At 49.0% G+C, this 20,855-nt stretch overlaps 9 protein-coding genes across 9 annotated transcripts; 8 read left to right on the forward strand and 1 right to left on the reverse strand.

The window, feature by feature from the left end:
• Positions 1–696: 696 nt before the first annotated feature.
• On the forward strand, positions 697–1,438 carry N7489_005300 (uncharacterized protein; the record flags this gene model as incomplete). The annotated part of the gene is made up of 2 exons (XM_056711052.1): positions 697–1,284; positions 1,397–1,438. The coding sequence occupies 2 exons, from the start codon at positions 697–699 to the stop codon at positions 1,436–1,438; spliced, it is 630 nt and encodes a 209-aa protein (XP_056569473.1).
• Positions 1,439–1,870: 432 nt separating this feature from the next.
• N7489_005301 (AP-2 complex subunit sigma) lies at positions 1,871–2,623 on the forward strand (the record flags this gene model as incomplete). The annotated part of the gene is made up of 5 exons (XM_056711053.1): positions 1,871–1,905; positions 1,960–1,999; positions 2,065–2,094; positions 2,208–2,408; positions 2,522–2,623. The coding sequence occupies 5 exons, from the start codon at positions 1,871–1,873 to the stop codon at positions 2,621–2,623; spliced, it is 408 nt and encodes a 135-aa protein (XP_056569474.1).
• Positions 2,624–4,919: 2,296 nt separating this feature from the next.
• Positions 4,920–5,938, forward strand: N7489_005302 (sulfotransferase family protein; the record flags this gene model as incomplete). Its single annotated transcript, XM_056711054.1, has 3 exons — positions 4,920–5,064; positions 5,153–5,429; positions 5,500–5,938. 3 exons carry the CDS (start codon positions 4,920–4,922, stop codon positions 5,936–5,938), a joined length of 861 nt encoding a protein of 286 aa, XP_056569475.1.
• A 2,604-nt stretch (positions 5,939–8,542) lies between these two features.
• Positions 8,543–10,770, forward strand: N7489_005303 (arylsulfotransferase family protein; the record flags this gene model as incomplete). Its single annotated transcript, XM_056711055.1, has 4 exons — positions 8,543–8,659; positions 8,722–8,850; positions 8,921–10,415; positions 10,484–10,770. 4 exons carry the CDS (start codon positions 8,543–8,545, stop codon positions 10,768–10,770), a joined length of 2,028 nt encoding a protein of 675 aa, XP_056569476.1.
• A 1,438-nt stretch (positions 10,771–12,208) lies between these two features.
• On the forward strand, positions 12,209–13,546 carry N7489_005304 (uncharacterized protein; the record flags this gene model as incomplete). The annotated part of the gene is made up of 1 exon (XM_056711056.1): positions 12,209–13,546. One exon carries the CDS (start codon positions 12,209–12,211, stop codon positions 13,544–13,546), a length of 1,338 nt encoding a protein of 445 aa, XP_056569477.1.
• Positions 13,547–13,964: 418 nt separating this feature from the next.
• N7489_005305 (uncharacterized protein) lies at positions 13,965–14,537 on the forward strand (the record flags this gene model as incomplete). Its single annotated transcript, XM_056711057.1, has 1 exon — positions 13,965–14,537. The coding sequence occupies one exon, from the start codon at positions 13,965–13,967 to the stop codon at positions 14,535–14,537; it is 573 nt and encodes a 190-aa protein (XP_056569478.1).
• Positions 14,538–16,158: 1,621 nt separating this feature from the next.
• Positions 16,159–18,163, forward strand: N7489_005306 (putative MFS transporter; the record flags this gene model as incomplete). Its single annotated transcript, XM_056711058.1, has 2 exons — positions 16,159–16,966; positions 17,031–18,163. 2 exons carry the CDS (start codon positions 16,159–16,161, stop codon positions 18,161–18,163), a joined length of 1,941 nt encoding a protein of 646 aa, XP_056569479.1.
• Positions 18,164–18,696: 533 nt separating this feature from the next.
• Positions 18,697–19,707, reverse strand: dph5 (diphthine synthase; the record flags this gene model as incomplete). Its single annotated transcript, XM_056711059.1, has 3 exons — positions 18,697–19,294; positions 19,352–19,476; positions 19,573–19,707. The coding sequence occupies 3 exons, from the start codon at positions 19,705–19,707 to the stop codon at positions 18,697–18,699; spliced, it is 858 nt and encodes a 285-aa protein (XP_056569480.1).
• A 335-nt stretch (positions 19,708–20,042) lies between these two features.
• On the forward strand, positions 20,043–20,481 carry N7489_005308 (uncharacterized protein; the record flags this gene model as incomplete). Its single annotated transcript, XM_056711060.1, has 2 exons — positions 20,043–20,087; positions 20,161–20,481. The coding sequence occupies 2 exons, from the start codon at positions 20,043–20,045 to the stop codon at positions 20,479–20,481; spliced, it is 366 nt and encodes a 121-aa protein (XP_056569481.1).
• Between the last annotated feature and the right edge of the window lie 374 nt (positions 20,482–20,855).

The following is a 20,855-nucleotide window of genomic DNA, read 5'->3' on the forward strand; positions in this document are numbered from 1 at the left end:
ATCACATCTCTTCATTTTAAACGACTCGTGTTAATTTCAGTTGACTGGCTATTCGTGAAATACCAGATTTTAAATTAGACCAGGTGGTTCCCCGAATATGACAGGTCATATTCATCGCAGAACTCCGAAGGTGGAGAGTCTGTACCTCCAACGTTGAAGACAAACGAATCTGAGATGATGTTACATTGGAATTAGCAGTTTCTCGACATATTATATGTCAAAGAAGATATAGATCAACGTAATAATTAGGGATAATAGAGGCCTATATTGTACCCAGGTAGCCAATCTATAAAGCCGACGAACTAATAATCTGCCACGTGATAGAAGCAAGGCACACCTTTCTCCAGACCTGTGGGTTTTCAGTTATTGTATCACCTAAATTAAATCAAACAGGCTAATCATATACTGCCCCAATATCGAATTCTATTCAATATTTGAGGCATTAAAGCAACATCTGCATTAAAGCAGTACAGATCGAAACTCCCGTTGTCCGTTGGAGCTACGCACGGGGACCCGCAAAACCCAATCGCATCGATTCGATACACCCGCCCCGAAAAACCACAGCCATGACACAGACTTAATATGACCTCCGAATCCCCTGCAAAACCGACCGTACTCCCCAGCTAGCGGTCGCTAGACAGTGCGACAACCCTCCCGAAACCCCGAAAACGGCCCCAAAGAAAAAGCCCAAATACTATGCCGGTCTATATGCTCCACGGCTTCCGCTGGCCCCGCGCCGGGTTCACGGGGATCCGCGTATACATCGTACTCCACAATCTCGAAGAAGCAGCAGCGGAATACATCCAGCAACCGCTGACGACCGAGCTCATTGCAGAATCCTTCCACAAAACACAAGCGGATCTCGTGAACCGGCTACCGGAGCTGTCGTTTATCGAGCAGTATGACCCCGCCGACGAGACGAGTGGCACCGTCAGCCAGGACCATGCGTATGTTTCAACGCGGGTTCTGGAGATTCCGGAGGACGGGAGTGGTGGTGGCGGCGGAGCGAATATCGAGGATTGCGTGGAACAGGGCTCTGGCTTGACGGATGACCAGACGGCGGCGCTGGAGGAATTGCGCGATCGCCTAGCCCCCGGTGAGAAGATCGGCTGGTATCTTGTTTACAATGGCGATCCTGAACGGTGGTATCCTGATTCTGAGGACGAGGAGTATTACGAGTCTGAGGAGGACTCTGTGGATGAGAGCCAGACTCGGCGCCAGAGTCAGGTTCAGAGTCAGAAGGGGAATAGAAATACAGAGCCTTCTAGTCCCCAGAGCTATACGGTATGTGGTTCCTTTCTTTTATTTTCTGGTTTACTTGCTTTGTTTCTTGTTTTTCGGACTTCCTCTCAATCTCACTGCTATATCTACATGGTTGCTAATGGAGTATTTCTAGAGTCGCCTGACCAGGTTTTGGAATCGGATGAGCTCGGGGTGAGAGCTGTGGCTAGGCGCTATGAAACATGGCAAACCAGCCCGATTTATTCCGTCACGCAGTGTCACTCGTTGCCTCGTTACATGTGTTACACCGGGCTGTGATTGGGGGTTTTTAACGAATTCTACGCTTTATGTCTGTTGATACTTATGTTTTGGAAATACTGTTATACTACTTCAGTTGATGTATTAAATGTCTCATGGAAACGAAAATTGCTTGAGGATTCAGTAGAATGATTAGCTATAATCTCCAATATGCGCTTCTATTCCATCTCCATTTTCTGTACCTAGAATCCGATCTGGGCGGTGAGTTCGGGCAATATGGGAGGGGAGCTTCGATAACGGGAGCAGCGGAGACCATCCAAAGCTTGTCGCAACACTCCCCCTGAGTGGTTTCATAAATGCTGACCAGGTAACACCCTGGCTTTCTATCGCAATGGTCCTCTCATTTATCCTGGTTCAGAATCGCCAGTGAGTGGATGCCCGCCCCGCTCAATTTCGATTTCAACGCTGATGACGGTATAGGGGGAAAACGCGCCTGGCGAAATGGTATTCACCGTACAGTGTAAGTGCTGCCAGAAGCTGTTTGCCAATACAGAATTGAAACTACGAGCTGACACCGGCTTACAGGACGAAGAAAAAGTCAAACTGAAAGGCGAGGTTTGTCCAAACAATACCACCCGCACCCGCAGCCGCACTTGCTCCGAGATTCCCATTCAACTAACCACCGACAACCGTCTAGGTTCATCGCCTCGTCGCCCCCCCGAGATCAGAAATACCAGTCCAACTTTGTTGAGTTCCGTCGGAGTACAAAGGTCGTCTACCGAAGATATGCTGGTTTGTTCTTTTGCGTCTGCGTCGATGCGAATGACAACGAGTTAGCCTATCTCGAGGCTATCCATTTCTTTGTCGAAGTGCTGGACCAATTCTTTGGCAATGTGTGCGAGCTGGATTTGGTCTTCAATTTCTACAAGGTGCGTGGAAGTCGCTAGGCTAGCGATAATTGCGCTATTCGACATGAACCGAGGCTGGCGTGGGATCAGAGTCGCATGAGCTATGATACTGACCACGTGCGTCGGATTTATAGGTCTACGCAATCCTGGACGAAGTCTTTCTCGCAGGCGAGATTCAAGAGACAAGCAAGCAGGTCGTTCTCACGCGATTGGAACATCTGGACAAGTTGGAGTAGAAGTGAACGATACTCGGATTCGGGAACGATATGGGACCGTTGCCGATTACGGACCCGACTGCATTGGACAAATCAGATCAAAAGAGTCATTTGCATGGAGTTTCAGGTGTATCGGTGGCTTTCAGACAATATTAGTGCTGTTCATGTTCATATTAGGGAGGCTTATTCTGGAGATATCAAATCGTCGGTACAGTTCATGCCACCACTTAGGGGTACCTCAGTCTGTTTGCTGCCAAGCATTTCGCTCGTATTCTCTTTCCGCCAGCGTCCCCATAGAGAACCGCTCGGGTCGTGGTTCGGGATATAGCTGTGTTGTCACCGATTGCCGAAATCACTGCCGTCGGTGGATGCCTGGCGGAGACGGAATGCGCAATCTTGGCTTAATAGACCAAGGAGCTTTAAGCTCAGATTAGATTGCAATGTTCAGCCCTGTTTCCATTGTATAGAGGCGCTCCCCAATTGGTCGTGGCTTGGTGAGGTGATCATAGCCATCGATGGCGAGCGTTGGTCTAAGGGTCTTGGCACAGCACATTTAAAGGAGCTGTGTCGCTGCTGACCCTTAAAAAGGGTCTGCTTTGGTGAGACAGTCTTCTTCTTGTTTTCCTTTGCTTTTACTACATTTGACTGGCCATGCACGTTCCAGGTTATATCACGTGGAACCTCTAGAACAATTTCATCCATCATAGACTATGATATCGTACTGTCTACACAGCCTCACAGAAATCTGCTCACATTTGTTGCACACGTGACGAATACCTGATTCGACCCCAGGTCTCCGAGTATACTTTCCCCGAATGGAAAATATCTCAGCAACAACGGGACGATCAGTCCAGCCGTGACAATACTGATTCGTGACAGCAGAACTGCGGAAATCCTCAGACATTACCCCGTCCCCTGTCGATGAAAACCATGCCAAATTTCGTTTCTAACATGCCCAACGCCAAGTTCCCCTGATCGGTACCTGGGTGACGACGGCTTTAAGTCCGCGACACATCAGGCAGAGTGTCTTCCCCGTGATAGGCAGCGTGGGCGGACGATCCAGGAGAAGGGCCCCATCGTGACCGACTGGCTGAAACTTATACAACATACATACTTTCCGCGGTGTTGAGAGGAAATTAGACTAGGCTTGACATGTGGAGCTCGCCACTGCAGTCTCGAACGAGCCAAATTCAATCAATCTGATGGAGCGGGCGCGCCGGATTCTCGTATCTGGAACGATATTCCCCTGGGCGGAAGAGCGAGATGATCTGCTTGGAACATTGTGGGCCACGCTTGGCAGACACAATTCGAGCTGCTTTCACTGTGTGGATAAGAGATGATATACGGAGTACGGAATGCTCCGTACAACACGACGTTGCAGGCTCATACATGGTAGATGAGTCTATAGTGATGAGCTACAATGTCTGCTGTATGTGGTGTATTCGAACCACCACAGGCCTTCACGTTCGGAAATACTCTCCACAAGTTGAAGGCGTACGCGTCCCCATTTAAAGCCCCACCAAATGACCGACATTGCATGGATCGTCAGTTTTGCCGGAAAGACTGATCAAAGAATATTTCGAATTTCGAAGTGTATGTGGATCGGTCTTGGCACGGCAGACAACCTTGGAATAATTACTGGTACTTGCGGTAATTTTCCATTTATCTGATGTTTTGCACGCGTTACCATACAAACCATACCATACGGACAGTACCATACACCACTCCACAAAACGTTCACCCCTGACAATCCTTGACATCCCTGTGCGTCAGCCTGTGACGTCTCTCTACACGCCGTGCATTATACAATATGTATACATTATACAATGACTTTTCAAGGTACGTATCCCGTTGTCTTCCGTTGACTTTTAAAGTGTACAATATACAGGTACTTTTTATACACAATCCACTTCAGGAATGAAGGGCCAAAAGCCAAGAATACTATAATGGGAACGTTGCCACTGGGAGACATAGTTCTCTGTGGAAAAAAGTGGCTCGGGCCTCGTCATTGGTACTGACCGGATGCCCACTCGCTTCAATTTGTTATCTCCCTTGGAGATCAGTTCAGTACCAAGTCTGGACTCTTTTTTAGCTGATCCTTTTTTTATTTTTTTTGCATTTTGGTATTTATTCATTTACTCTTCCCCTTATCTCCATATCGATCTCTTAAAAACCCCCTTCTAGACTTTTTCTATAAGTCTTGTCCTTTCTTTATCCAGCTCCATTACTTCCTTTCGTTTATACTATCTACACCTCTTTGCCCTCTATAAAAGTTTCAACCATATCGAATTACAATTGAGGTTATAAACATCCCACCATGTCTCTCATGCTTTCCGATAATCTGGCTCCTCAGCCCGTGACCGACATCTTCACCAATGACACAAACATTGACCGCCGAAAGTGCCACCGCACAGTGCCTATGAAGGTCCTTGCTCTGGGCGTTGGTCGTACTGGAACTGCCTGTGAGTATGATGCGCTGTGTTGCATTGGACTTGGTGTATATACCAGGTCCGACGGGAAGAAACATATAAACTAACTATTAGTTGACAGCTCTCCGCAAGGCCTTTGAGCGTCTGGGCTATGGCAAGTGCTACCACATGATGTGCGCAAGTGTTGAGAACCCGCCGGACTGCCTGATGTGGCACGATGCTCTGAACGCCAAGTACAACGGAGTCGGCGAGTTCGGCCGCAAGGAATGGGACCAGCTTCTGGGTGACTGCCAGGCTGTCTGTGACTGGCCTGCGTGTGCCTTTGCAAAAGAGCTTATCGAGGCCTACCCCAATGCCAAGGTCATTCTGACCACCCGTGATGTCGACCCATGGCACGCGTAAGTCACAGCCACATCTTATAGATCGGTATTTCTGGTCTAAAGAACTACAATACTAACAAACCACCAGTTCCGTCATGAAGACCGTTTACTGGCGAGTGTCAGACCCAGAGCACAAGTTCGTGTCGAACTTCAGCTGGGCCGCTGGCATGTACTACCCCATGCTGAACAAGTTCTTCGAGACATTCTTCCGCGGCGATTTCCCCGGTAAGGGCAAGCAAGTCTACGAGGACCACGTCGCCGAGGTCCGCAGCTTGGTTCCCCCTGAGCGTCTGCTCGAATATAACATCAACGACGGCTGGGGCCCGCTCTGCGAGTTCCTCGAGGAGGAGATCCCTGATACCCCTTTCCCCCGCGGCAACGACATGGCCGACTTCTACAAGCGCTGCAGCACCCGCAACCGTCACCAGATGATGAATGCTGCCCTCCAGGCCGTCACTATTGGTGGTTCGCTGCTTGCCGCTGGCTTCGCTGCTACTTTGGCTTTCAAGCGTTTCTCTCCTCGCTAAAACTCTCGCCCTTGCACCTTAGACGTCTTTTTTCCTTCTTTCATATTCCCCATATTTCAACTTTTTTTGCTGGCTGCTAGCGTGCGCAGGCGCATCTAGTATGACGCCAGACCCGGTGGTCGTTGTTGCTTTTTGCTGTTATCCTTGGAACAAACCACTGCATCTATCATCTCGATCCCTTGTTTTTCATCTCCAGTTTCTCATAATTGGTTTAATGAGAGGCGCCTTGGAGAACAAAATCCGGTAATATAACAGTATATACTATTTCTTCTATTTTTTTTACCATCATTCCTTTGCAAGTGCATGAGCGCATCAAACCATTGAATGCCCAGCTTTCAAATGAGGGATACACCTCAACGGACCCCCGGGGCCACTTCCCCGAGGCTCTGTCATCATCATGCATTACGGGCAGGTGCCTAGAGGCAAGGGGCGCCTAAAACCTTGGCTACGAACAGCCTTACCGTCGACTTTTTCGAAGGATCACGGTCAATGCAAGGCGCATATGGAGTAGAGCAATTTATCAAACAAGCCAACCTGAAGGCTGCAAAACGCATACGAATGAACAAGATCAGTTGATTCTGAGGTTTCGCTGCATACGACATACACAAGAACAGGAATTCACTCATATTGCCTCATTGTACTTGTACATATAGCAGCTTCGGCAAGTAAACAAACACTAACTATTGACACCTAAATCCACCGTCCACACCGTCCACACCCGGTCTCAAGCCCTCTCCACTCTCGTACTCGTACGAAACCAAGAACCGAGAGGAAACGTACCAGCCACACTTTATTGGAGAGAGGGCGGTGGATATTCCTCCGTCAGTGGCTTGGCGGTCGATGGGGAAATGGATCCACATTGATTACGCGGACCTGCGATACAGTAAGTTACTTGTTATTGTTACGTATGTTATGCCCCTGTAAGGAATATCGGAATAACTGATACTGCTGCCAAGGTTTTCTCTATTCGTTTAGATCACTTCTTTAATTCTGGGCTCCGGAGCGGATTCTCTTAGAAGGCTTAGATCGAGGATTCAAAGCTTTGACGGAGATACGTAATATAAGCCTAGGCTTGATGTTGGCGTACGTGGACTAGCGGCACCTGCAGTGTTGTGTTCGGTTCATTGTTCGTCGACGGGATTATTTTGGGATTGAGTGGTTCGGCGACACTTGGTAGCTTTGATCTTCGGGGCTATTCGGGTATGAACTGGTGGTTCTGGGGATTGCGCCGCGTTTGCCGCATGAGAGAGGCTTCTCAGCTGTGGTCGTGGACACCTGATAGGTCCTCTATAACTCCTATACGAGGGGTATAAGATCCCACTTCATCTAATATCTTATCTATCAGCTATAGCTTCAAGTCTTGAATGGTTTATAGCGTCTGGCATGGCACCTGGAGAATCTCATACGAGTGCCATTCGCTGAAAATGCTGCATAGAAAGTCAAAGAAACTCAAATGATCCATCGGCATGTGTTGCCTGTGGTACGACAGTATCCATATCCTCGTCCGGTGTTTACCTCTAAATTATGGATACTAAACGTCCATAATGCCGAACTTGCTGGCTCAAATCTAATGCACGTGTACCAACATAGCCCGCGTATGCTCTGACGACGCAGCATACGCCACCGCTATACCTTGCCCAATCCCGCACTTCCAATTCACTGCACGCAACGACAAATGCTTCGTCTCAGCCACATGCACGTGGCTTTTAGCTTTTTAGCTTTATCGATGCGGGAACCGTGGAAGCCCGATCCGGTGGTTACACCTCCCGAACAGGATAAGTCACCTACGCGGGCTTGGGATTCCAACAGCTGCCCACCTGATTTTGGCTAGTGCCCGGCAGGTAACAGAGTGTTTATCCATGGCCGCGTATCCGAGACATGTTACATGGTTGAAGTGTCAGGCTCATTCCGAACCTCGACAAGAATTGAAGACGAGCATACGAAACAGTATCTCGGAGATATGGTATTCGGGACTAGTTAGCGCCAGCCACATCACCTTAGTCTTGCGGCCATGACGTGGCCCCTGAGAAATACCCGTACCGTCACATTATCTGGATTACAGGTATTAGGGGGGAAGAAGAAAACAACAAGGTTTTCCGCAGCAATAGTTAGACGATCGAAATCTTTGGAGAAAATCATGCTAATGAGGGGGATGATGATCATTTTACCACGAGTTTGCGCGAGTAACCAATTGCCGAACACTCCCCCACAGATTTAACACAAATTTTAGTAAGACTGGACATCTTGGCACTAGTCGGGTGTTGGTCGAATTACGCTTGACTAAATATCTGTTTCTAGCTTTAAATGGCTGTTAACCAATGGATATAGACGATCGGCCTCATTGACACCCCACTATATCTGCAAAAAGTATGCATTGACAGGTGGAGAGGGATTCGTACACTGTTGGTTCACTTGTGCCTCTTTGCCATCTTTGGTCTTGACTCTTCTCTTTGGCTTGCGTTTTCTTTTCTCTGTACTTCTACATGATTTACTTTCAATATAATCTCTCTTCTATACATTCTTTTGCATGATCTCCTTTCTATTTGGCTCTACACATTAGTTTTTCTCTTTTTTATCTTGCGTCGGGAGCGGTGTTAAGGATTCATGGGCGCCTCCATATCTTCCTCGTTGAGGACTGGGCCATCGCTCTTCTTTCTTGGTATTCTCTGCTTGTGCGCTATTGATAGCGCACTTGGAGAGGACACCTTCTTCTACAAATCGGTCAGTGAAATTGACTTACCCCTAAGTGTGCTCTTTGACTGAAATTATTATCGCGAGATAAGAGACCCGACATATACCCGCCCGTCTTCAATGTCGAAAAGTCCAATCCAGACAAGCTCAGCCCGGGCTACATATTCATCACACCATACGAACTACAGAACCCCGGCCCATACATCTACGACAACACAGGGGTGGGTCTTTATCGTGCGGGGTTGAGAGTCGTCCGCGATGGAAAGCGCTAACTCGTTATGCGATCACTAGGAATTAGTATGGAGCGGCTGGGGTATTTCGGGGCCAGGCAACGCCCATGGCCTCCACGTGTGTAAGTATAACGGCGCGGATCATCTATGTTTCTTCCAGGGCAACCAGCAAAAGGGATACTGCCGCGGACATGGTATCATCATGGATAAAAACTACCGAGTCGTGCGATCAGTTCAGCCAGGTGGAGGAATGGCCTCGAGCGACATGCACGAATTCCGTCCTATAAATGATGGCAAGACCGCTCTCATGACCATCTACCAGCAACGGCAATTCGACATGACACCGTGGAACGTCAAAACTGGCGCAGGGTGGATCATGGAAAGTGTTTTCCAGGAGGTGGAGGTGGAAACCAATAAGGTCCTGTTTGAATGGCGGTCTCTCGATCATGTTGATCCATCTTCGAGCTATACATGGCCGGCTCATACAGACACTTCCGGAACAGGATTGAACGTGCATGAGCCTTGGGATTACTTCCATATCAACTCCATCGACAAGAATGCTGCCGGTGACTATCTGATTTCGTCGCGGCATACTTCGGCCGTCTACAAGATCTCCGGTACGGACGGTTCGGTGATGTGGAGGCTTCACGGCGCGCAGCCCTCTTTCCGGAATATCAATTTTAGCTTCTCGCAACAGCATGATGCCCGGTGGTTGTATGAGAATGCTACGCACACCTTCCTCTCACTTTACAACAATGGCTATAACGGCTTCAACAAGACCCATACCTATTCAGCGGGCATGATCATCATGATCGACCACGAGGAAAGAACGGCCATCCAGATTCGCAATTATGTCCCAATTGAACACGACCTAGTGAGCTCCAGCCAGGGAAACCTGCAGATGCTCCGTAACAGAAATGCCTTCATCGGATGGGGAAATAACCCGTTCGTATCCGAGCACGACGAGGCGGGCAATCTACTGTTCTGGGGCTCTTTCGCTAAAGACACCGTGATGAACTACCGCGCAATGAAGTTCGAATGGGACGGTGTACCAACTGACTCACCCGCCCTATGGACATACTCCCGAAGCGCGGAACGATTATTGCCCACCAGCTTCTATGTCAGTTGGAACGGCGCAACCCGCGTCAACAAATGGCGATTTTGGGGAGCGATGAACATGACTGGACCTTGGACCTTGCTGGACGAGGTTTCCAAAACCGGCTTCGAGACGGAATACACCAACTCCAGTTTTTACCTTTGGGCTAAGGTCGAAGCGGTGGACCGCGAGGGCATTGTGCTGGGAGAATCCGAGACCAAGTATACCTTCGTGCCCTCGTCCGAGCTGAGCGAATTCTGCACCGACTCTACCTGCTTCGATGCACAAGGATATGGATATCCCGGCGAAGAGGCAGCCGTCCCTTTCATTCCGCCAGTAGGTGTCAATACCGTGCCGTGGATTGACCCCAACAACCCGGGCTCCAATATTTGGACGCATCCCTCGAGCTATCCCAGTCCTTCCACTACTCCGAATTACTCGGACGGGTGGGACATTGGCCGTGAGTATATCCAGAAAATACTTTCTATCCCGTCAAGTATTAAATAAGCAAAGCTGACAATGTCACAGGCCTACTTGCCTGGGGCACCGTTCTCCTCGTGGTGATCCCGCTCTTCGCTGGAGCCTTCCTCGGACATCGATACTATACCAGACATTCTTTAAATCAATCGGAGGATCAGGAGTTCTCTGGGTTGATGAATGATATGCCTGAGCGGAAACACCCTCCCTTACAGGCCACCGATCTTCCCTGGTGGAATTGGCGGCGATGGTTCGGAGAGGACGAAGCAACTTCCTATCTCCCGCTCGGTGAGCGGCGTCTATACAGTCACAGGCGTGAAAGAGAGCGCAACGAATAGTGGCTCCTCATTCTTTACTCTTTTTTCTTTTTTGCTTCATCTTTGCATCTATACCACTAAGTACTCAGCGTTGTACATACATGCTAACATAACATATAAAGCCATATACATATACATGTCGCTCTTGAAACTGGGTTGTGACGCGTTTTTGTTCATTCCAGTCATCATCTATTCCAATTTACAAGACAATAACTCTGAGGTAAACCGTAAGCTTTATATATTAAATATATGTAGAGAGCTCTGGTTTGTATCGTATATAAACATTAGCAGAAAGACTTGACTCCGACGACTTGAAAGATGATATCAACAAAACAAGCGAACAAAACATCACATGGCGGAAATTTCAAGACACAAAGGCAGTAGCAGGAAGGACAATAACAGCAACAACAATAACAATGAGGTTCTAAAATGAGATAAATCCCCTTCGGGCGGTTACCTGTTACGTTGACTGCTGCCACTGAGGCTCACAAATTTGTCCAAATTGAGACAGCCAACCCGTTGTCGTATTCTGTCCTTTCCAAAAGTCGCATCGGCAGGTCGTTGTCCTCTAGAATCGACAGTGGCTTTGGAAGAGGTATCCTTATACATCTGGGCGTGGATGTGATAGAACCAATCATATCCATCCATCAATATATAAGTGACTAAGCCCGCTAGAGCCTCCATCTGCTCCGCCCGGGTCAGCCTCGAAAGGCCCACACGGCCCAACACATCGCTAGGCAACCGGGCTCGAGATATAGCCTTGCTGTCTACGCCCTCTCCCAGCAATAAGTAGTAATTGCTCGATTTCCTGCACGGTATTTAAGCCTTTGATAGACCTACAATCAAAAATTTGGATACCAGTTTAACTGCACTCGTCCTTAGCACGCCTTGTTAGCAATGTCTCTTTCATTGGAGGAATCAAGTTCTTTGGCTAGTCATTTTCGGGACGCTCTTCCTTCTATTTTGAAAAAGTCCCGCAACACTGAGATTTGGGGTGTTGATTTGAAGCACGCGGAGTGGCAGGTACTGGAGGTGATCTTGGAGAAGGTATTCGGACCACTGGCACCACTGACGTTCGTCACTAACTTAGCAATAGTTTCTCAGACGCCATTCCGCAATCCCAGCACTCCAAGTGTGCAGGGCAAGTGCCTCACTTGAGAGAACTTTAGGCCGGAGACCCTTCTTTGACCCGAGGGCTTACCTTGCTGAAGCAGAATCCATCCTTCCAGACTTGGACCTGTGCCATATAACGTTGAATGAGGGTCAATATGTGCTGTGGGTCAGAATTTATGAGATGAAGATTAAGGGATACGCACCATTACACGAAAGCCTGATGACATCTGCAGGGTTGGCGAAGTTGGGTCTTGCTGTAATGGAAAAGCTCTCCGTGCTTTTGATGCAAGCAGCCGCTACTTCTGACCTACATGACTACTAGGCTTCTTGTGTGGTCGAATTCAAGATGAGGGATATCCAGCACACCAAGAAAGGAGAGCGGCTCTCCCAGAGAAAGATTCGCAAGGCCCTCGAGGAATTGGTGACATACCTTCGGCATCACTATCCTAATATTTTGGGAAAGGCATATATCATCAATCCTCGGGATGAATACCTCGCATCTCTTGATATAGATGAAGCTCTCTTGAGAGACACGGTATTGTTGAAAGACCCAGAGGACCTTAGTCGATATCTTGGCTCACAGATTCCACCGCGATATGGTGGTACTGTGGAATTGTTTGCGGGATGTGATTTACTCCGTAGTGACTGCCTTGTGAGGGTTCCAAAGGAGAACACCAGTCTCCAGACTCCAGAGTCTAGCGCAGCGGCAAGTGCTGATATAGAGGAGACCTGGGTGGAAAAGGAAACTACAGCTTCCGCTATGAATATTGACCGCACCAGTCCTGAAGACCTGGAGGAAGGCCTGGAAACAGAGGAGCAAAAATTACGCTTAATTTACTCAGAAACCATTGGAGCCCCCTCTATCATACTCGACCCTGGTGACTTGCAGACAGCAGACAACCTTTGTCCCGACAAAATGGGGGCGCGTCTTGTTTTCGCAGATTCGGAGACGGTTGTGAAATTCGGACATGGTGTTCGTTTGGCCGAAGCCGAAGCGTTACATTTGGCATCTACCCGAACGACCATAGCAACACCAAAGCTTCTCAGTGCATATATCCTTGACGGCGTTGGATACATCGTTATGTCATATGAAGTGGGCGAGCCACTCGAACAATACTGGGACCGTGTTTCGCAGGCTGAGCAAAATCGCTTACTGGAGCAATTACGGGACTACGTGAACCAGATGCGGGAGATCCCAGGGGATTTCATCGGTGGACTTGATGGATCACCCTGTCGAGACGGCATCTTCGAGGCCGGCTACGGCGACTACACTAGCTACAGCTACGGACCATACCCATCCGAGGAAAGTTTCGATGAAGGGATCGTCCAAGCTTTGCGAGATCGACTGCCCTTGGAAATGCGCGAAGGCGAACATGGCATCGAATCGAACTTTTTCAACGGAGAGTACATGCTGCACCAGACGGTCCGAGGTCTCAAGAACCACAAGATTTTGTTTACACATGGGGATTTACATCCAGGGAATATCATTGTTCGGACTGATGGCACTGTTGTTCTAGTGGACTGGGGCTCAGCTGGATTTTGGCCGGAGTATTGGGAGTTCTACCGTGCTTTGCATAATTCACCCTGGAAGGCCTCATGGGATCGCATGGTGGAGAAATTTGTTCCGCCTTTTTATGTTGAGCATAGCGTGATTAAAAGGGTGTTCGGGACTGTATGGAATTAATCAAGGGGATTTTCCATTGCGATAATACTCCGTACAAGATATCTATTCCAAAAGAAGAAAATTGAAGTGATACCCATGCAGGTACTAACCCCGCCTTGGAACACCGGCGGCAATAGGTAGCGCCGAGAGTGTAAGCGTTTCAGCCATATTCCATGTCACTGCATGTGTCTGGTATTTATGTTACCTACATCCCCACACCGCTCACTCTGGGACAATTATAGCTTCATAACCACCGACAACTCCAGGGCTAGACATCTACATCTACATAGTATTGCTCCTTTATTCTATCAACGCCAGCCATGGAATTTCCCACTCACGGTCTTTCAATGAATATCTACGGCCGCGGCGACGCCAAACTAGGCGACGGGCCCTCCCACATGGGAGTCGCCATCTACAAGCACGGCTCTCCACCTGCGAAATGCACCATATCCGCAACCCCACAGACGAAGACTTCATCTATGATCCACGGACACAGCCACTCGAAGACCCTGTTCTTAAAGGTCGCTGCGAGCTCTCTTCTCTTTCTCCTGAGGAGGCACAACAAGCTGCTAGCCTGATCGCTGCGTTTGGGAATGATAAATCTAACATCCCCGAGTTCGGGGTCGGAAATTGCCAGGACTGGGTCGCTGGTGCTGTTGGAATGCTTGAACATGCCGGTGTTGTTTCTCCCGGAGAAGGGGAGTTCTGGAAGAGTATGATCAACAAAAGTTCAGAGGAAATGAAAAATGAGTGTCTCCAGGGAAAGAAGAAATGGATAGATGGTCCGGAGTCGACGTATGAAGGGGAGCCTGATGCAAAGTTTGCGGATAGTGAACGGGGTACAGTGAAGCCTGTTGGGAAGTTGGCTCAGAATGAAGTGTTTCGGGCTCGAATGCAGTCGCTTCTGGGCCCTAAGGCGGGTGGAGAGACTGATCATGATGAGAAGCCTGTGGAACGGCCGTTTTATGTGTCGAGTCCTTTCTTTAGTAAGATGAATGAGAGGAACGATTGAATGCATCGTTAAAGCACTGCATTACTATCACTTCGAAAAGTATACGGGGCTATAAAAGCTAAACCGGTGTTGGCATGGAGTCACTGAACGGCGTGATATCTCCCTATATTGTAGCCATGACGCCAAGCCCATCTCTCCGGCGAGAACTGGCGTGAGGGTACCTCTAAGCCTGTCACCGGCAGAACTGGATTGTGTACGTGTCTGGATCGAGGAAGGCAGGCTGCCGCAGGACCACTTTTCACCTTGACCATGCTCATGGAGCCCACGTGGAAACTGACGGGTGAAGAGACTGCCGTCGTCAAAGCGGCAACTCGCTCGCGAAAGTTACTGGGAGGAAGACAGTCGTTTTTGGCGCCTAAAGCGGTCATTTTCGCGTCGATTTCACAGGTCCTCTCAACACCCCATGCACGTACCTCTGGAGCAAGGTGGAGCTGTTCGATACTTCCGTGCTGGGCATTCATACTTCAAATTAACTTCTTCTAGAGTTTTTTAGACTGGGCGTTCCATAGTTGACATATATGACAGTTTGTAAAATGTCTATCTCTATGTCGATCAGAGCATGTAAAAGCCTAAGATGTACTGTGTCCACCTCGGAAGGTTTGTAGCCGTGATCATGCAACATGCTACATATCGACTGCTGGGTTTGCCCTGTAGGGTCAAGTATGCCAGCCCTGCAATAAATCTGGCAGGACTGGAGGTATAGTTTGCATCGTACGTGAGAGAGTGGCTTTTTCCCAATGACGTGGAATGTGGCTGAAGCGCACGAACTGTCGACGCTAATATAGAAGGGCTTGGGTTAATCAGTAATTTATTATTACTTCCAAGGTTGAAATAAATAACCTTGGAATACTCCCCGTAAATAACTCTATTGTCACATTTAATGTGGTAAAGCTTAAAATGGAAGGCTCGATCCACATGAACAATTACCAAAGATTAATACATCCATACATTTCCTCCATAAGGCACGTACGTATATGTATGTATGAGTGTAAGTACTGTAAATTACTGTAAAGCTAGAATAACAAATCCCCACCACGGTTCGTACCTGCCAAGATTTCCGTTTAAAACGCACCGGCCAGTCATGACCCAAGGGAGGAAGGCTCGGCAGGGAGATGTGGAGCCGTCGTCGCAAGCCGGTGTCGTTGTCGATCTATGTATCAGAGAGAGTGCTATCTATCATATGGAACGTTCACTTATATTAAGGGATTTGATTTAACAAAATGAACACTTTGTCGATATATTGTTATGATCAAAATACAAAAATAGAAATGTTTCGAAGGTTGCGTACAGAGTACAAAGTAGTTAACCCGTGGCATTCCCCGGGCCTAGTGGGCCTCAAATAAAAGTACCGAGAAAGGACGTCATCGGCAAAATCCCCTGGAGACGGTACAACAACATGGGGGAAATTTGAAGAGAAGTAAAATAAAAATTACAACTCTTTCTCTCTTCTTTCCATTCTCTACATAGCCAATCATAATTAACTCGCATCAAACTTCGAAACCACCCAACGGAAAATTACATGAAACCCAAGGGGTCACACTACTTTTAATCCTTACGGCACCTTGGTTTACACTAGTACATTCCTCAATGCCTGCCAGGTCCGGAAATCATAAAGCGAATAATGCCCGCCACGGACGTACGACATCCTGGTCGAGCGGCTTCCATCTCACCCAAGGCACCGGCGAATCCTCCGATAACACAGGCCGCCGCCGACGCGAGTCTAACACCTCCCTCGCCAGCGTTGAAGAACGCTCCTCCTCCCCACTCGCTCGACTCGCCTGACTCGCCCACCATCGATGATAACATGTTAAGGAATACCTCGATGGATTTGGGTGGTGATCGCAAGACACAGCATATGCGCGCCCGCTCTATTAGCCATGGCCAGCCACAGACACTGGCCCCGCAGGAGAATGGGCTCCCGACTGCGCGGGCGCCAACGCGCCCCGCGCTCGTAACGTGGATGTCGCTGCCGCGGAAAGGTCAATTGGCGCTGCTAGGCCTCTGCCGTGTTTTTGATTTCTTGCAGGTCGCTTCGTTACAAGCCTACATGTTCTATCAGCTCAAGTCCTTCGACCAGAACCTATCCGACTCGGATGTTGCGACCCAGGCGGGAATTCTCCAGGGCGCTTTTACCGCTGCTCAGTTCGCGACAGCGATCCCCTGGGGTCGTGTCGCCGATGCTCAGTGGGGTGGTCGCAAGTTCGTTCTACTTGTTGGTCTGGTTGGCACTGCGGTGTCTTGTTTGGGTGTTGCCTATTCAACGTCGTTCGCGCAGGCCGTGTTCTGGCGCTCGTTTGGTGGCGCCATCAACGGCACCGTTGGTATTATTCGAACTATGATCGCGGAGAATGTTAAGGAGAAGAAGTATCACTCGCGGGCTTTCTTGATTTTGCCTATTGGTTTCAACATAGCGTCTTTGTTTGGTCCTGGTGAGTATCTCGTTCTTCCAATGATGTTCGCGACTATGCGACAAATCGCTAACCAGTTTCGCAGTGATGGGTGGCATGTTGGCTGATCCCGTGAAGAGCTATCCCCGTCTTTTTGGTCCCAATTCTTCTTTTGGGGGCGCGAACGGAGTACAGTGGCTCGAAACTTACCCTTATGCGCTGCCAATGATCGCGAACTTCTGTTTCCTCTCTTCAACTGCAGCTTTGGTTGCGTATGGATTAGAAGAGACCTTGGCATCTTGCAAGGGCAAGCCTGGCTTGGGTGCTTTTGCTAAAAAGATCCTCGCCCGTGGCGTGAAGACAGTTGTTCCCCCTTCATCATCCTTGTACACACGAATTCCGCTCCGCGACTACGACGAGGACGGGCCTTTGCTGCCCCAGGACCGCTCGGAAAGTTATGAGCTCGAAGAGAAGGCCCACAAGCCTGTGCGAATGCAGCGTGTCTTGCCTTTCCGAAAAATCTGGACCAAGAATGTGTTGTGCACACTCGGCGCACAGGCTTTCTTCGACTTCCAAATGGGTGCCTTCAACAACCTCTGGCTGCTCTTCCTGTCTACTCCTCGCTATGATGCCAATGACCCCGCGAGCCCCGCCCAGAGCTTGCCATTCGCCTTCACTGGCGGACTCGGCATGCTGCCGCAGAGCGTTGGCTTCGCAACCGCCATTTTGGGTGTGATTGGCATGGTCCTTCAGTTCACCATCTACCCTACCATCAACGGCCGTCTGGGCACAGCCAAAAGCTACCAGTATTTCCTCTCCCTCTTCCCGATCGCATACTTCATTGCCCCCTATATTTCGCTGGCTCCATCTACAATTCCTCCTCCCGGCCAAGCCAACGGCCCCTGGGTCTGGTTCTGGATCATCATCGTCCTCTTCTTCCAGGTTACCGCTCGAACCTTCACTCTTCCCACCTCCATCATCCTGCTGAATAACTGCTCGCCGCACCCATCGGTCCTCGGCACAATCCACGGAATTGGCCAGTCCGTGTCATCGGCTTTCCGTACCATTGGACCTATCTTTTCCGGTGCCTGGTACGGATATGGCCTTGATATTGGCATGGTCGGCTTCGCCTGGTGGTTGATTGCGTTGGTATCCGTGTTTGGTTGCCTTGCAGCTATCTTCGTATATGAAGGTTCTGGACATGAGATTCTTCTTCCTGGCGAGGAAGAAGAGATCTGATGTGATACGATACGAGCGACTTTTTTTCTCAAGAGTTGAACTGTACATTGCTTCAACATTTTGCATATCATAAGGTGTCAGTTGGGTGGTTTTTGGTTCTGATACGCTTTGATCTCCCTGTCCTGCTGGTGCAGGTCACCTCAATGTCTCCGACTGATATATTCCTCATTTGCATTCATTGCTGTACTGGTGAGCAGTGGTGTTTTTGCATATTGAACCTTTTGATTTCATGCCTGCATATTTGCTTTTTCCTCATTTCGGCTTTTTGGATACCATTTGCTTTGCGGCATTCGTTATATTGCGCATTTTCACTTTGTCTTCCCATGTATGTATTGCTAGAATAGAAAAATCCAGACTCTGCTCTGGTCAGTTGATCCTCGCTGGGTCAAATTGAATGACAGCCAATATACCACATACTATCTTTTGCGAAGTTGATCATTCCAACAACTTCAGTGTATCTATAGCAAGTAACTCCATTTGAAAAGACTTATCAGGTATTTTAATATTGAAATCATCTCTCTTCAACTCAATCCTCACAAACTAGCCCCATATCCCTTGGCATAGCTCGCATCAAAAGTCTCCTTATTGACCGCATATTCGCGAATATAGTCCCTCTCGAGATCGTGCGTCCTCCGACCAAGAAGAACAAGACTGTGCAACGGTGCGCCCATCTCAACAGTAGACAACTCCTTAAGCGTACCAGAAACAAGCTGCTGATTAGCAGCGCCAACACGCGCGGCACCAACAGCCAAACTATCCGGCCCATAGACACCCTCCTGTCGCTCCTCCTCAGTCTCCAGCATCTGTGCCGCACACTGCGCGACAGTCATATAGCGCGGCGGCTCGAAAATGCGGCGTCCGCGCGCCATGTTCTCTAGCGACTGCTCCTTGACCTTAATATCGAGCAGGACTAGTGTGTGTAGGCCGGTCTGAACGTTCTCGCGCACACGGTCGTAGTAAGACGACGGCTTCCAGGTCTCAGTGAAGAAAACCATGCTGACTGTTTGTCCGAAGTTGTAGAGCTGGAGTCCTGTGCAGCCGATTCCGGACATGATAGAGGCGTTCGGGACAACCTTGGTTTCAATGCCAAGTTCGCGCGCGCGGAGGACGAGGTCGGTATGTGTTGTTGCGCTATTGGTGGGATGATTTTAGCTATGGATCTTGTAGGGGAAGTGACAAAGACCGTACCCGAATGGATCTCCCACTACTAGGAACACAATATCGACTTTGTCGCCGTCGGCTAGGATGTCATCGCTGCCGGTCTCGACCAGTTCACGGTCTGCCTCAATGACGGGGCGGCCATAGAACGCTTCCTACTGGTAGTACGTTCAATCAGTCCATCTGTGCAAAAGATATGCAATCATTCATTGAAATATAAGATTGAAAATAAGGCTGGGAACTCAACTCACCAATTTTTCCTTATCGACAAGAAGAATACTTGTGTATGCCTCTAGATAGACTCTCTCGGCCCGCTTGACAATCTCCAGACCGCGGACGGTAATATCCGTCTCGTCGGCGAGACCGAGTCCAACTAGATGGAGCATATCGGCTGTAGTAACTCAGGCTATGCAATTGAACAATGCAACGGGTCTCACTGTATAACAAACAGTTTAAAAAAAAAGAACAGCCGTGCTGCCCCGCGATACCGGCAGAATACTCCGACACCGCCGGATTAAAGAGTATCCGGCTATCGCTTATCGCCCCCAGATCGGCCTGTGCTTCTCCCCGAACGTCCAGAGCTTCATCCTCCTTGCGCCCATCTTCTCCCAATTTGCATTGCATCGATCCAATACGGCTCGTTCGTACTGTTTGAGTACCAGTGTGAGCCTTAGATAGACTATAAAAGTCATTTCTCCCTGTAGGATTACCGTCATTCATCATGAGCTCCGATCGAACTCCGAAGTATCGGCAGGAGATACAGCAGGTGAGTTGCCCCCCGTTCTCTGGTTCATTTGGTGTTTTCGTCCCTTGATCTCCCTGGCTCTCGAACATCTCAGTTTGATCGTCTGATGAGGCTTCGAAAGGCCTCTGACCATATTATGACTGTCGGCTGGCTTTGCGACACGCCATTGCATGGCGCAAACACATTATCTTTGGGGACAGGGCCACAGCCACCTCGATTCTCTGAGTCCGATAGGAGGGAAGTCATCCTGCGAATGTTGATGCCTTTGCGGGTTGCAAACATCATGTCAACGGACGGTCCGGCTGTGCTTGTCTGGGCTTGCTTGTCTGGGCTTGCGACATCTCACTCGCCTTGCGAATATGCTCATTTGCTGAAACGACGCCATCTCGTTCCTGTCATCTCCGACAATTCGTAGCGAAGGTCGATATTTGGTCTAGAACATGTGTTCACGTCGTGTAATGGGTCCAGCATTACCTTTCAGCCTTTGACGTCGAGCAACAAAGCCGCAATCCTCGAAATTGCCTGGATCCTATCTGCAACTGGTGATCAATATCGAAGCTTTGGCATGGATCAATGAGGGATACCGGGTTGAAGACCAAGGACGATTTCAAAGTTCCTGGGGTTAGGAGCAATTGGCAAGATGTTGTGCCTTCTCTATATTCTGATATTTGCGGTGGTCACGAGTGTCACGAGTGAGCTTCTTACCGATATCGGCTTCATGACGGCTACTACTCAGCCTATCGGTTTGCCGAGGCGTCTGGGTATCTCACTTCTTCTTCACCCGACCTT

Source organism: Penicillium chrysogenum (genome assembly GCF_028827035.1).
Source record: "Penicillium chrysogenum strain IBT 35668 chromosome Unknown utg000002l_segment0_segment0, whole genome shotgun sequence".
Lineage (NCBI taxonomy): Eukaryota > Fungi > Ascomycota > Eurotiomycetes > Eurotiales > Aspergillaceae > Penicillium > Penicillium chrysogenum.